Source organism: Parasteatoda tepidariorum, chromosome 9 (assembly GCF_982258835.1).
Source record: "Parasteatoda tepidariorum strain Cologne lab strain chromosome 9, Ptep-v5.0, whole genome shotgun sequence".
Lineage (NCBI taxonomy): Eukaryota > Metazoa > Arthropoda > Arachnida > Araneae > Theridiidae > Parasteatoda > Parasteatoda tepidariorum.
In genome coordinates this window covers 16,966,086-16,981,920 of record NC_141763.1, presented here as the reverse complement: position 1 = coordinate 16,981,920, position 15,835 = coordinate 16,966,086, and the positions used below count along the sequence as shown (strand labels likewise).

The following is a 15,835-nucleotide window of genomic DNA, read 5'->3' as shown; positions in this document are numbered from 1 at the left end:
CCTTTTAGGTTTCTTACTTTCCTTCCCTTGAATTTGTTAAAAATCATTTGCAAATTGTTTTTCTTGGGAGATTCAAAAACCTTGAAATCGAAGAGTCTTGGCAGCCTCCGGTTCAAGTTCTCTGTACGGTTCTGTAAGAAAAGCCACGTATATCGGCAATTATCTGTTCGGCTCACACCCACTATTTCAAATAACTGTAAACCTTTTAGTTCCTGTCACTAGAGCTATTCATGGCAGCAGAGCTTCAAGTTCAAATAGTTTAGCTAAATTTGAAAAAATAAATCAACTTATCTAGAAAAAAAGTTTAACAAATAAACGAAAGAGAACGAGATACGATGATCTAAAGATGCCCTTAACTGCCGTGTCAATGAAGAGTTTCGTTGTTACTTATTACATTGTTTGCAAGGTGACGTTGGTAGGAAATTCTTCCTTGAGACGCTAGTTTTAATTACATGGGTATAGTACTTGATAATAACTAAATATTCAGGGACACAAACAAAAAAGAACACGCTTCCCGATCGGAGTTTCAGTTCTCTCCCGAGCCAGAGTGTCAGTGTGTGTAAGAAGAGCCGGCATTAACCTTCAGCACGTGATGATTATTTGCTCACGAGATGAAATTAAGTGATGTGATTAAATTTAATTGCAATTCCCAACAATCATATTTAAAGGATTCACAAATAATCTTGAGAAAGAAGAAACAGCAAAAAGAACTTTTAACTTTATACAAAATTGTGACATTAATAACATTTGTGCTTAATGCCTTCAAATTTTTATTGATCTTATTTAAGAAAAACCAGTTTCATTGCTTTTAGAATTAAGCTATTTTATTTTCAAAAATACAAATGCACGAAATTATTTGTTAAATAAGCCAGGATTGTAAATTTACTTTTGCATTCATATTTTCTCTGGGGCAATACAAATTCCTTATTTTGTATTTATCCACTTCAGACAAAGCTATTCTTTGTCCTATTCTGTTCTCATCAATGTTACCTCTCAATACAACAAATGCCGGCTTATTTCTATCAGGACTTCCCATTTCATAGTGCATCAAAGAATAATAGTCATATGGTCCTAATTTTCCGAAGGTCCATTCCGGTTCTTTATTGTACTGTGTCCTCCATCCTGAAAAATGCAATAGTTTTCAAATTGTTTGCAAAAAGAATCAAACATATATGAAACATAAGATTAAAGTAGAGCAGCGATTCTGATTCTAATGGTAGTCCCAGTGTCCGCTCCCCTGAAAAAAGTCGTGAGTAATAGAAGTTTTTTGGAACAAAAGACATGTCTTTTGGCTATGCCACGCCTAAAACTAGGTTAAAATCAATAGCACTCGGTTAAAATGAGAACTAAATTTTATTTTAAAAACTGATGTCTTTGAGCTTCGTAAAACGTAGAATGATTTTAATGATTTAAAAATTAAGATTATTATAGATATATGTATGTAAAACTATTAAAGCTTAAAGAAAAGTAACAGCAGGAGGTAGAAATGTATTTATGTTGTGCTGCAAAATGAAGTTTTCAAAATTAGCACCATTAACATTAGGATAATTTGTCATTTTGATAGGGATGAATACCGGATTTCCTAATCTACTGCAGCAAATCGTGCATTTCCCCCCTTTCTGTTGTTCTAATATTGAATGCTTCTATAATCATAATTTTGTTGGGCTGGCGGAAGTATGTTATTGAATAAATGCGTTTATACCAAATAGAGTTTTTACCATATCCAATGTTGCCAAAAAGCACTTTGATGTAGTCATCTCTGTCCGGTCTATTATGTTCATGGTGAAGACCAGCAGAATGACTCATTTCATGCAGTATATCACCAGTCATATTGCAATTAATTTCATTCAGGACTATTAATTGCCTTCCCCTCATTCGGCCGACTTCTGAGTGGCACCTGTTGAAAAGAACAGGAAGAAAAGTCTCACACTGTGTTATGCTTGCCAGTACATCTTACAAAAATACACCCTACTTACATGGAGCCTTTTATGATATGAATGTAATCTCTATCCCCTTGGCGTGGTAACCATTCTAGACAGTTTTTAAAATCTTTGTTCCAAGATTTTATTGTCTCCTGTATATTGTTGTGCATTTTCGGAGCTACGAAAGGATAAGTTAAAACAAATTGAAAGTGTTTTCTGTTTAACCACACTACTGGTGATTAAAACTGCTACACCAGGAAAGCGACGCACCACAAACCGTCGCTGTGGAACTAAACCGTAGTAACTCAAAAAAAATATCGAAAAATGAGATTTTTTTGTCATTTTGTGTAAAAGAAATCATTCTTTTAGTGAAACAGCGTGCTATCTTTATAAGTTCCATAAAATTAATTTGGAGAGCAGATAAATTGTTATGGCATTGTGACGCGATTCACCATCTTGGAAAAGTTAGAAATCGCTCTCCTGAAAAACTCGCTTTTTTGAGTTACCACGGTTTAGTTTCAAAGCGATGAAGTGTGAAATTTGCAGAACTCATAAATCAGCCGTTACATTTCTGATGTGTTAAAGCCAGTTGCTCTGCCATATCTTTGGGGCTTTCATAACGCTACGTTTCAGCAGGATAATGCACGACCGCATGTTGCCCGCACTGTACTGAATTTCCTTGGCACAGAATATATTGCCCTGGCCAGCACGTACTCCTGTTGTCTCACCAATTGAAAACGTCTGGTCAGTGGTTGACGATCGACTGGCACGCCACCACTCGACAGTCACTACGATCGATGAATCGCGGCATAATGTTTTAGTTGGGAATGCTGTGCCCGCCCATACTATCATATCTCTGTTCGACTCGATTCCCAGGAGAATAACTGCTGTTATTGCTGCCAGGGGAGGCTGCTTGAGGATCTATACATCCAAATATCCTGAACATTTAATCGCTTGTTCTTCCCACTATTTGTGTGCCCAATAAATATATTCTGTTATTTGCTTTCCATCCTGGTATAGCAATTTTAATGGCCTTAAGTGTATGTTTAATAAGAGAAATTCTGCCATATTTTTTAAATTATTTAAAATCGCAATTGAATGAACTAATTATTTTCCAGTGCTGTGTAAAGAGGAAAAAATTTTTTAGATCGTTAAAAAATAAATATCGCAGGACTAAAATCTAGTAATGTAATGCTAAGAAAATCAACCGTACCAGTAGGATCTTGCGATATTTTACGGTATATTGTCCAAATACTTTCTATACATGTGATTTTGTTTGAATTGAAAAAACAATGTTTTTGCTTAAGTTCTGTTCAGATCTTTTTTACAGGTGTACGAGCTGTAGGGCAAGTTCTTAAACTCTAAATTTGAAAAAGTGAATTTTTTAAAATCTTTTTTGTTATATTTTTCTAAGTATTCACACTCGTGATGCAAGTCAGTAGATAAATATCAAATAGATTGATTGACAAAAAAGGAATTGAAAAATTTATTTCGTTATAAACTGCAATACGAGCTAAAAATTTCTGAATTCACTAGGATTGGATAACAAATGAATTTTAATGTATTCAAAACAAAAGTATTTTGAAAACTAAGCTGTTGGTGACGATATTTATAAAAGTTAATCACTTACAAAATGCATCTGATAAAATGTATGGTACTTTCCCATTTTCCCACCTCAAGTAAGAAAGTTTGCTTGTAGATTTGTTTTTGTCCTGAAAGAAAAAGATTGTGTATGTTTAAATAGAAATATAGAACTAGTTTTTAATCTCAGCAAAACTTAAATCGCAAATGACAATACTTGTTTAAAAAATGCAAATTTTTTATATTTAGTTTGATGCGATTCCCCTTTTTCAAAACTTGAGATCGAATTTAAAGGTCCACTCCTTCAAAGTTCCTGGATAGATAATGAACTTTTCTTTGTCAGTGGCTTTTTTTCTTAGTGAAAATGTTATATTAATGTAACTGCTGTAGTAATTTATGGAGCTCTTGCTTTAAAGATTAAACGAGGCAAAATGGAAATTTAAATATCTCGAAATGAAATATTAATTTGTAATTCTTTCTTGTAGCTGTTATTAAGAGCTGAAAATGTATTTGGTCATATTTCTTGTTTTATAATTTTATAAAATACTTGAGGCGAAGCAAGTGAACTTATACTTACTGCATTGGAAATCTTCAAGCTTTCACCCACTCTTTGAAAAGGTCTTAGCGCTTGCCATGTGAGCGGGAAAGCTGTAATACGAAATAAACTATTATGTCGTTGAATTATATCAATTTTCATTCGGGTTCCATATTGTGTTACATGTTAACTTACCTTTTATCTGTTGTTTTGGTATTGATTTAAAAGAATCTAATTTTCTTGTTTAAAAAGGGTTTTTCAACAAATCATGCAATTAATTGATCTAGGCATAAGACTTTTTTCCACTTTTATATCGCTGAATTTTCTCATTGCAAAATATTGCATTTAATTTCAATTGGGCCTTAGCTAAAAACCGCAACTGCAGTGACATTAAGGATTAATTATATTTAAATCCATTGATGCTCTTTTTTAATATTTGAGCGGTTTAAAATATTTTGAGCGGCGTAGAAGACATGCTTGATTCTTATGTTTTCTTGGGGTCAAATCTTTTATGTTATATCAGAAGAAAGTATTTCAGTGACAAAAATTCTTTTCATCAATTATCTAACAATCCTCTTATCTACATCGATATCAATTGACAAAAAAGAGTGTACACCGGCAAAATAAAATTGAAAAAAGTTATAAATTTGATGATACTAAACCTTCTAAAAAACCTTACTAAGGGCTAAATATTGATCGAAAGCATGAAATAATATTAATTAGTCACACTATGGGTCGAATAACCGATTAACATCTTGTATTAAACGAATCTGAACCCGAATGTTCTAATTTTGCACTATTAAACATATTTTTACCAAATGTTGCAAATTTAAAACCCATGGACAACCATTTTAGCAGCTTTATCCAATATTGACTTTTTTAAATCGAGATAAACCTCACAATTATATTAAAAATTACCTCAAGGACATTGGTTTTTTACAGATGAATTTCGCTTTAACTCACAGCAGAATGCTTTTAATGAACCAAGTTGTTGTTGGTTGTGCGTAATGGGTGTTATGAGTTGTATATACCACAAATGGTTTTTGCGTCAACAATTCTTAACTCACTTTCATTGCACTAATATTAGAAATTAGCTTACCTTTAATAGTAAAGGAAGAATCGCTTATCCTCCAACCTTTATATTATATCCAAATTCAACAAAAGAAGAATTCAATGAGGCCAGTGAGATTTTTTCATCATAAGCAGCACTTGGATTAGATATTAATTCTTAATAACTCACTTTCATTGCACTAATTTTAGAACTTAGCTTACCTTTAATAGTAAAGGAAGAATCGCTTATCCTCCAACCTTTATATTATATCCAAATTCAACAAAAGAAGAAATCAATGAGGCCAGTGAGATTTTTTCATCGTTAGCAGCACTTGGATTAGATAATAATTCAACTCACTTTCATTGCGCTAATTTTAGAACTTAGCTTACCTTTAATAGTAAAGGAAGAATCGCTTATCCTCCAACCTTTATATTATATCCAAAATATAACTAAAGAATTCAATGAGGCCAGTGAGATTTTTTCATCATAAGCAGCACTTGGATTAGATAATAATTCTTAATAACTCACTTTCATTGCACTAATTTTAGAAATTTCGATCATTGATGTAGTAGGATTTTTTTTAGCTGACATTGTCCCTGTTCACTGCAAACCAACAACTTAGAGTTAATAATTAACTGATTATTATCAAAGTATATAATTTTGACTTGCATTAAAATCAGAATTAATTTAGTTTTGAAAATATACGCATAACAAATATTTTCATAAAAATGGAATATGATTTTAAAGCTAAAAACTGCTCTATGTACTTGCAAGGCTGGTAAAAAGGTTCTAACACCGCCTAGAAACGAATTTTATATCATTATCGTGTTCGATAAAATTATACAAATCCTTTAAAATAATAAAAAAAAAAGAAAATAGTCTTGTCCTCAACCGTGTTTTGTGGATTATAAATAAATGTTCATTATAACATTAATTTGAGATACCCAAAATTCATGGTGCTGCAAAAATATGTTCTAATTTTTTCGCTAAAAATTATTCCGTCTTTCATTTTCTGAATTTTTTTTTTAAAAATTTAAAACCTTTAAATTAATGCTTATAAATACATTGGTCTCACTTTCATAAGCTTTTGGCATCGCTTCTCCGAGCAGTACCAGCAGTAGTAACCAGAGCTGAGTTTTAATCTGTAAAAAATGTAATTGCTCTGTTAATTAGTGGAAAATGTGCATTGAAGAAAAAACACTTTGAATAATTAATCTAATCTGAGCTTTAATGGATCTTAAGTTTAACTCAATCTAAAGGGTTTGAGGGAGCTGACCTCAAACATCAAAATTAATTTGTGCAGATGATATTTTAAGTTGCGAAATCAGACATAAAAACGCACTTTCTCTGAATAAACGGTAGACGGAAAAAAGGTCCCGGTATTAAAGGTCCCTGGAGAAAAAGGTACGGAAAAAAGGGTCCCGGTAAAAAAGGCACCTCCATAGGGAAAATCTGTAGGGATATTTCCCCTCTCGCTTTCTGGGCAGCATGAAGGCTTCTCGCTGTTTCAATGAATATTCTTTTTATCTGTAATAATTCAGATTAGATCATTGAGGTAAGGAGAAGGGTAAGGGGGTGGGACTTATGGGCTGGTTGTATTACGCTTTTTTTAAAAATTTTTATTTCATTTATTTATTCTTTGATTATTTTTTAAAGCGGGAAGATACTACTTAAATTTTTCAATAATGTTTTACTTTTTTTTGTAATTTTTTAAAGTGAAAAATGTGTTATTTTCTATTTTAAATTATATTTTGTGAAGAAGTTGCTAATGTGAGGCTGAAAGTAGCCAATCGGGGAAGTTGGGAAGATTTATGTGTTGGATGTTTATTCGTGACTGGAGGTGAAAGTATTGGTCCTTTTTTAATTAGTTGAAAACGCGCGACAAAAAAAAAAAAAAAAACATGCACGGAACAGCAAAAAGCGCTTCAATCTAATCTTCTCATTTCGAATATTTTCCCTACACAAGTACCTTTTTTTCCGGGACCTTTATTTCCGTAACTTTTTTTCCTAGAATCGAGTAAACATACCTTTCCCCCCCCCCAGAGATTTGGAATTCTTATCTTCGAAATGTAGAGTAAAAATCTTGTTAACAAATGTAAATATATAGAAATTATATTAAATTCATACAGTGAAAAAAAGAGTAATATTAATGTCTTTATGATGAACAAAAGTATACAGCTTCGACAAAATTTTCCCTATAATTCACTTAATTATTAGTTTTTAAAACAGTCAATTAGTGGCCTACTTAATAAAGTTTTAGGCGCGACATAGCCGCAGCTGTTTCTTGCGCCAGTAACTCAAAACTAACACGCCTATTTTTTTGGAATCCAGTAAAATTAAATTCAAATTTGATAGGCACTTTTCATCCTTCTTAAGTATTAAATAAATATGAATAATCATTACATTTTGTCATACCTGTTGGACATTTGTATTCTTACACCAATTTAGCTTTTTATCCTTTAAAGAATCTTTTTTTTTGTGCTAAAAAGTAGGTGAGTTGTAACCTTAACTCCAAACTATCAAGCATTCAAATTAAGTACAATCTTCATCGAAACTTTGACTACGTACCATAATCATAAAGATGCTACTGTCCTTCAATCAGACCTATCTGGTAACGTAAAAACGTTTTGGCTTTCGCCCCAGAAATGTGTGAAACTTAATATATTGAGAAATTATACAAAAGATAAATCTAGCTGTAAACATAGGTATAAGCATTCATAGATTATGCACATTTAGTTAAATTTGCCATTTTGTGAGGTTGTGAATTATAATTATTTATGATTAAGAATAAGAAGATTATCATTAAAATAGGTCTTTACCATGTTCAATGTGATTCTTCCTAGCTGGAATCATAGACGAGTGATATTTTGCGAACTCGGTCTCATTATTATAACTCTTTCGAGTAATGTTTCCAGACGCTCGTTAAATGTCCTAATTACCAAGTCTGGATTGTTGGATAATTAATATTTATGAATGAGTTCTTTGTTAGCTTTTGTAGACTAATGAAGACGCATTTTGATTTACAGATCCTTTTCTGTTTACTTTACGGACGTTAATAAAGTAAGTTTGAATTGTTGGGTAACTTAAGATTTATGAATGGGTGTTTCGTAAGCTTTTTTGTAGGGGAATTTTCTTTTATGGATGTTTTACTCCGTTTCTAAAGTGAGAGAGATAAAAAAATGACATTGGGTTCATTTATTTTCTTATTATTAATTGCATTAATCATTGTATTTATATTGGTGTCAAAAACTCTAAAAGAACGAAATATTATTCGTAAACTTTTATGTCAAAATTGTTTTTTATTATTAAAATGTAATTTGATTTGTTTGAGGAAAACTTAGAGACATATCATAGTGGAAAAACTTGTAATTCATTTTGATTAAAATATTAAGTAATGAGTCTGATTGAATCACTGTATATTATTAAGTCTTTTGAAGTTAACTGATCAAGATCACATTTAACAAAAAAAAAAGTATAAAGCATTGTTGCGTGAACTAGTTGGTTGGAGTTTCTGCCTATCACCTTTTTATTCAATACCAAAAATTATAAAATTTCCTTGCAAGCAAGAGGAGAAGGTGAATATTTTATAGTATTGTGTTGAAATCTTTTGTGTGAAGTTTATCTTTCCGCTCTAATGTAAACATTTTTCAAATTCCTGAAGACGACAAATATGGTGAACGTGAAGTATTCCAACCACCCAGTCTCCTCCAAGATCTTTAGGGGAATGTCTTGCTGGAGAGATAGCGTAGAATCGAAAACGCTAAGAGTATCAAAAATGTCATTTATTTGGCAAATAGCTGTAGGTTGTTTATTTACCACCATATCTTAGCAGTTTCTGGTCTTTGAAACTGATATGCATGGATAAATTATCAAATATAGTTACGACATATAAAATATGTAGTACATATTCATCAGAAAAAGTTGAAAGGTTTAGATTTTTAAAAAGCTGAAAATGAAATAGCTAGATAGATTAATCGAAATAGTTAATTTAAGTAACTAAAATGTTAGTAACTTATGAAATCAGATATATTTCTCATAAAAAAAATTTTACGTTCGCTATTTGGAGTTTTAAAATAGGAAAATAAATAAAAATAAAACGACTTACCTGTTCCGGCGGCGCAGCCCTGGCTCTAGGGATTTGGAGCTCGAAGACACTGGACGTGCATCGTCTCTCTGACCTTGAGACAGGGTTGTTGAGTACGAAAAATCAAACAGCATGGCAAACTGGGTACTCCTAGGATTTCTAGGACGTCTACGGCTAGGTGGTGTTGCAGTTCGAGGAGGGACAGGTGCAGAAGATGAACTGCTGGATCCTCTTCTGGATGAACTGCTGGCAGATGAAGATGGAGAAGACGAGTGCGTTGGTTTTACTGTTTACCATCAGACAGTCTCGGCTCTCGGTAAGTCACAGAGGGATTTTGAGGTCGCAGTCTCGAAGACACTGGACGTGCATCGTCTAACTGACCTTGAGACGGGGGTGCCGAGTACGAAAAATCAAAGAGCATGGCAAACTGGGTACTCCTAGGATTTCTAGGACGTCTACGGCGAGGTGGTGTTGCAGTTCGAGGAAAGACAGGTGCAGAAGATGAACTGCTGGATCCTCTGCTGGATGAACTGCTGGCAGATGAAGATGGAGAAGACGAGTGCGTTGGTTTTACTGTTTACCATCAGACAGTCTCGGCTCTCGGTAAGTCACAGAGGGATTTTGAGGTCGCAGTCTCGAAGACACTGGACGTGCATCGTCTAACTGACCTTGAGACGGGGGTGCCGAGTACGAAAAATCAAACAGCATGGCAAACTGGGTACTCCTAGGATTTCTAGGACGTCTACGGCGAGGTGGTGTTGCAGTTCGAGGAAAGACAGGTGCTGAAGATGAACTGCTGGATCCTCTTCTGAATGACCTGCTGGCAGATGAAGATGGAGAAGACGAGTGCGTTGGTTTTACTGTTTACCATCAGACAGTCTCGGCTCTCGGTAAGTCACAGAGGGATTTTGAGGTCGCAGTCTCGAAGACACTGGACGTGCTTCGTCTAACTGACCTTGAGACGGGGGTGCCGAGTACGAAAAATCAAACAGCATGGCAAACTGGGTACTCCTAGGATTTCTAGGACGTCTACGGCGAGGTGGTGTTGCAGTTCGAAGAGGGACAGGTGCTGAAGATGGAGAAGACGAATGCATTGGTTTTGCATTAGTGGAAATATTGTGGTATAGTGTTACATGAGTGTCAGATTTCATGCTTACATTATTTTTGTTGCGCATTATGACACTTTGATAATACTGTGTAAGCTTTTTATTGTTGTTTCTTTTAAACTATCGTGAGACTTGCCACTTACTGTTTCACCTCTGGCCTGATACTCTTTTACAACATTTCGCAGACCTGTGCCTAAGCGCTTTCTGACATGGTTCACATACTCTTCTTTTAATACATCAACATTTCGGCCATACACTTTTATATCGTTCAAATGTTCGTGAGTTTTTGCATCTCCATCCGATATTAATGTCATGTATCTAAATCCCCAGGACTCAGATCTTACTCACAATATCTCAGCTACTTTCATTTCCATTGCACCGGATGAACCTGAATGATTTATCAGGCACTCACGTTTGTGCCCTTTGTACCAAACTGAAAACTCTGGTGAACCTCCATCCAGATCTTTTTTTGCGCTTGAACAATATGTGCAAAATTTACTCATAATTTCATAGTCAAGCACATAGCCAGTTAAAATGTTTATAACACAACCCACGCCAATTGCAGAAGTATGACCTCTAGTCAACCATGTTCCGTCGAACGACACTGATAAATCAACTACATTTGAATTATCACATTCCGATAATTGTTTATTTGCTTTTTTCACTTTTCTATTGATAGTTAAAAGTGAATTTCTTGTGGCGAATTCATTAATGTTTGCTACGTATTTTTTTATGCCAGTAAAGGTGCACCTAGATATGAGGGGCGTGTTTAAAAACATGCAGAACTTTTCGACTGCTCCATGACCACCACTTATGTCAAGAAAAGCTTGTACTGCACGTATGTTTACATCGAAATGTGATGATTTGCCATTGGTAGACGAAATTCTTTTGCTAGTATATATGTTAGTGTCAGATAATGCACAACTTTTAATTGGTGAGAAAAACCATACTTCTCTCCCAACTCAATATCTAGAGTGGATTTTTTGCAACAGCTGCAAAGAACAGCATTAAAAAGATTTTTCAATGTATCTACACTAATAAATATGTATTTTGTTGAATCAGGAATTTCAGAACACACAGTTTTGCTGTAGCCAACATCTGAAATTCTTGAAAGCTTAGAAATATTTGGAGATTCAGCAGCTTTGTCAACAGATGCATTAGTTTCACTTTCACATTCTGCAAGGTCCCATCGTTTCTGAATGTTAGATTTGTTAGCCTTTGAACTTCGTTTCAAACGTGGCATGGTAAAAACGATTAAGATTCTCAGAAATAGAATAATAAAACACAATTACTTTGATAAAAAAAAATGTATAAAGCAAAAATATAATAAGTAATCTTGATAAAGCAAGTCTTTTTCGAAAACGAAACTAGATTTTGGTTGAAATCTAACAATATAAAATTCGAAAATAAAATGCTGAACAAAATATAAGCAACAATTCTAGATGCAACTGATTCACTTCACTTCAATAAATTTTTTTTTATTTCAGCCGTAGATTTAATAAAAATAACTAAGGACGAAATGCTTCTGCTGGTCTCAGAAAAACATAATTTTGAGGACAACATGTGAAAAATTCTATATCTAAGTAATTATTGGTCGTAGAGGTCTAAAAATTTGTGAGTAGGTGCTAAACAGTACAAAGAACAATTCTAGCTAAAAAAAAATTGATTTTTATATTTTGATCGATTTTAGCCAAATTTTAGGTACCATGTCCCCTTGGGAGGCATTGTCCCCATGGGAAGCAAGACGTTTTCGACACCGAAAAATTGATAAATTTGATTGTGCAACATCAAACGACGCCGACAGCTTTTTCCGAGAAAAGGGTAGGGCTGAGGAATGTGTAAGGAACCTTCTGGGGAAAATGTCCTCATTGCGCTAACGCGTTAAGGGGCGAGAAGAAATGGATGGAGAAATAAAAAAATTGTATCATAAAATTATAAATTAAGCCGAAAAAATAAGGATTTTGATTAAAAAAAAGGATATTTAAAAAATTAGGCTGTGACTTAATGTCACAGTATTTTATACATATTTTTATAAATTTTTTAAAAGTTTAAGAAATAAATTTTTTTTAAACGCTACCATAACTCTTGGTACCCTTAAAAATTTTATTATTTGATAAATTCCCAAATATTTTGCATAAATTCATGTAAATGTGCTTGAAAAATGATAAGTACTTTTTTTTATAATATATGCAGAATATACTATTTAAAATAAAAAAGAATGGAGCATTTCTTAAAAATTGCAAAAAAGCATGATGAATTGTGAACAAAATTGCTCTGTATAAAAAAAATTGCAAAGTAATTAAAAGATATTAAATAGATAATTAAATGCACATAATGTATACTTTCAAGTGAAAAAAAATTTAGAAGGAGTAATGAATAGTAATTTGTACGAGCGTACCTATATGTTTCAAAAATGCAATTTGAGAAAATTAAAAAAAAGCTAAAAGATGTCACTTAAATGTTTTTAACAGCACTAATGCTTTCCAGATGTATATTGATCATCCATTTTTGTTACCAATGTGTCCCGCTTTCTTTTCTGCTGTCTCTTTAAGAGCCCTAGCTTCTCTATTAATTTTTTTGATCCCTATTTCAACCTGATGCATTTGCCTGCTGTTGATTTTTCCAACAGCTACTTGCATGTTTCTACAAGAAGAAATTCCCATTACTTTCATAACTTGCAGGCGGCTTTGAACTCCATTGCACTAATTTTGAGAGTTTCGATTCCAATAAAGGAATTTTTTGGAACTTTCTCCCAAATACAGTTGTTGAAGTTCTCATTGGGGTTATGTGTTCGACCATGCAAGCATTTCTTCAACAGATCCTTCGAAGATAAATCGCAAAAAAATTTTTTCACTGCTAAAAGTACAGGTTGGGGAAGTGAATGTTCATATTTGTAAGTGTTGCCCAAAACAATGCTTTTTTGGAATCCACGCCAGCTATCCTCGCCCATTGGGCATAGAGCATGTTGCGGATTATTGTCAGTGGACAATTTGTGGAAATAAATAGCCCATATGGCCTTTGACATATCTTGAACTGATTTTTTACAATTTCGGCGTATAGCAAGACCATAATAAGTCTGCCAAGGAAGGATTTCATTATCAGTCAATCGTCCACGTCCAAAAAGGAGCTTACCATTAGACAGTCTCGGCTCTCGGTAATTCACAGAGGGATTTAGAGATCGCAGTCTCGAAGACACTGGCTGTGCATCGTCTAACTGACTTTGAGACGGAGATGCCGAGTAGGAAAAATCAAACAGCATGGCTAACTGGGTACTCCTAGGATTTCTAGGACGTCTACGGCGAGGTGGTGTTGGAGTTCGAGATGGGACAAGTTCAGAAAATGAACTGCTGGATCTTCTGCTGGATGAACTGCTGGCAGATGAAGATAGAGAAGACGAATGCATTGGTTTTACTGTCTTACCATCAGACAGTCTCTGCTCTCGGTAAGTCAGTGAGGGATTTTGAGGTCGCAGTCTTGAAGAAACTGGACGTGCATCGTCTAATTGACCTTGAGACGGGGGTGCCGAGTACGAAAAATCCAACAGCATGGCTAACTGGGTACTCCTAGGATTTCTAGGACGTCTACGGCGAGGTGGTGTTGCAGTTCGAGGAGGGACAGGTGCAGAAGATGAACTGCTGGCAGATGAAGATGGAGAAGACGAATGCATTGGTTTTACTGTCTTACCATCAGACAGTCTCTGCTCTCGGTAAGTCACAGAGGGATTTTGAGGTGGCAGTTTTGAAGAAACTGGACGTGCATCGTCTAACTGACCTTGAGACGGGGGTGCCGAGTACGAAAAATCCAACAGCATGGCTAACTGGGTACTCCTAGGATTTCTAGGACGTCTACGGCGAGGTGGTGTTGCAGTTCGAGGAGGGACAGGTGCAGAAGATGAACTGCTGGCAGATGAAGATGGAGAAGACGATTGCATTGGTTTTACTGTCTTACCATCAGACAGTCTCGGCAAGTCAGTGAGGGATTTTGAGATCGCAGTCTCGAAGACACTGGCTGTGCATCGTCTAACTGACCTTGAGACGGAGATGCCGAGTAGGAAAAATCAAACAGCATGGCTAACTGGGTACTCCTAGGATTTCTAGGACGTCTACGGCGAGGTGGTGTTGGAGTTCGAGGAGGGACGGGTGCAGATGCAGAAGATGAACTGCTGGCAGATGAAGATGGAGAAGACGAAGGGCTGGGATTTGAGCCATGAACGGAATCAGGCCCACTCACCTGCCTCACTTCATCTTGACCACTTCTCCCACCAGGTCCATCGTCTACACTTGTTGCACCAATGTTTACTCCGACTCTTCCCACACCCAGAGCCAGCTGATTTCTCAAGTACTCAACTTCCCGCTCTGCCCTTTCAGCTCGTTCCAGGGCACAATTAAAGAAACAAAATTTAAAGAAACGAATTCTATAATTTTTGATGTTAAAAAATTCTAAATCATTAAAAATGAGGTCTGCTAGTTAAGAGAAAGTACTTTTTTAGTAACTTGACCAATAGCTACAGCTACTTAATCAGCATTTTTGAAATCATTATTTTTGAATCTTTAAGATTAGCGCCTAGATCAGGAAAATCAGATTATTGTAACAACTTTTTACTGAATTAAAGTAGTTATTAATTTAAAAAATAGTATGATCTACTTATTAATTAATATATTTGAAATCGTGATTAAATTGTTTTTATGGTGGCTAATATTATCAAGAAAAGAGTTTTTTGTCAAAAACTAGTTATATCATGAACATATAAAGCTTTTGAAATTTATTTTGTTTATGTATATATGAAGAATCGAATTATGATATTATGATCTTAATTATGACATTTTTTTTAAAGCTCTTTAAAATAATTTTTGAGTGCTTAAAAGGTGCTTTTTTTGTTCAAAAATTTTGCGTGAAAAGTAATAAATGAAGGCATATCTGTTCTAACGCTCCTCAATCAAAGTTGGGAACATGTGGTCAAAGTACATCTTACTTGAATAACACGACAGCTGTTATTGGCTTTGGAATAAATTGCTAAATCACAAGTCCTTGCACCTGAACACAGGAAGATTGCACAAATATTACTTAAATTGGCAACATTAATGAAGTTCGTATTTAATATGCACCATATTAATGCAAAAAAGAAAAGTCATAAGGATCATTACTTAAGTGCAAATGTTGAACAGAATTAAAATTTAAAGAGCTAACCAGAAATTAACATCCCTGGTTGCACCTGCCCATAATGCTTGTATATATTCGCATAGGCATTTAGGGTCCTGTCAGAATTTAAATAAGATAAATTGGGCAAAACTTCTGTTAGGTTCATAGTTTTCACAGCCAGAGGACACTTGATTTTAAACAATGTTAATTCACAGCCATTCATTATAAAGCCATCAGGACTGAACCCTATCCAAGCAACTTGTGGATGCACAATTAATCCCATCTTCGTGAGTTTTTTCCCTGCTACTTCATATATGGCAACAGCTGCGCTCTCTTTCTTGATCCTTCCCTAAAACAATAAATCAAATGATTCGATAGCGCCTTAATTTAGATAGAAAAAAAATATCTGACTTTAAA

General features: G+C 34.6%; 1 protein-coding gene across 2 annotated transcripts; it reads right to left on the bottom strand.

The window, feature by feature from the left end:
• Positions 1-859: 859 nt before the first annotated feature.
• On the bottom strand, positions 860-6,229 carry LOC139426705 (zinc metalloproteinase nas-13). 2 transcript variants are annotated; one of them, XM_071186461.2, is made up of 6 exons: positions 6,165-6,229; positions 4,081-4,151; positions 3,553-3,634; positions 1,977-2,100; positions 1,719-1,897; positions 860-1,122 (listed from the first exon to the last, which is right to left on the bottom strand). In XM_071186461.2, exons 1-6 carry the CDS (start codon positions 6,181-6,183, stop codon positions 860-862), a joined length of 738 nt encoding a protein of 245 aa, XP_071042562.2. In that variant the 5' UTR covers positions 6,184-6,229. The 2 variants fall into 2 exon arrangements, with proteins under 2 accessions (XP_071042562.2, XP_087007085.1); XM_087150959.1 differs by lacking the exon at positions 6,165-6,229 and having other exon boundaries at positions 4,081-4,200.
• Between the last annotated feature and the right edge of the window lie 9,606 nt (positions 6,230-15,835).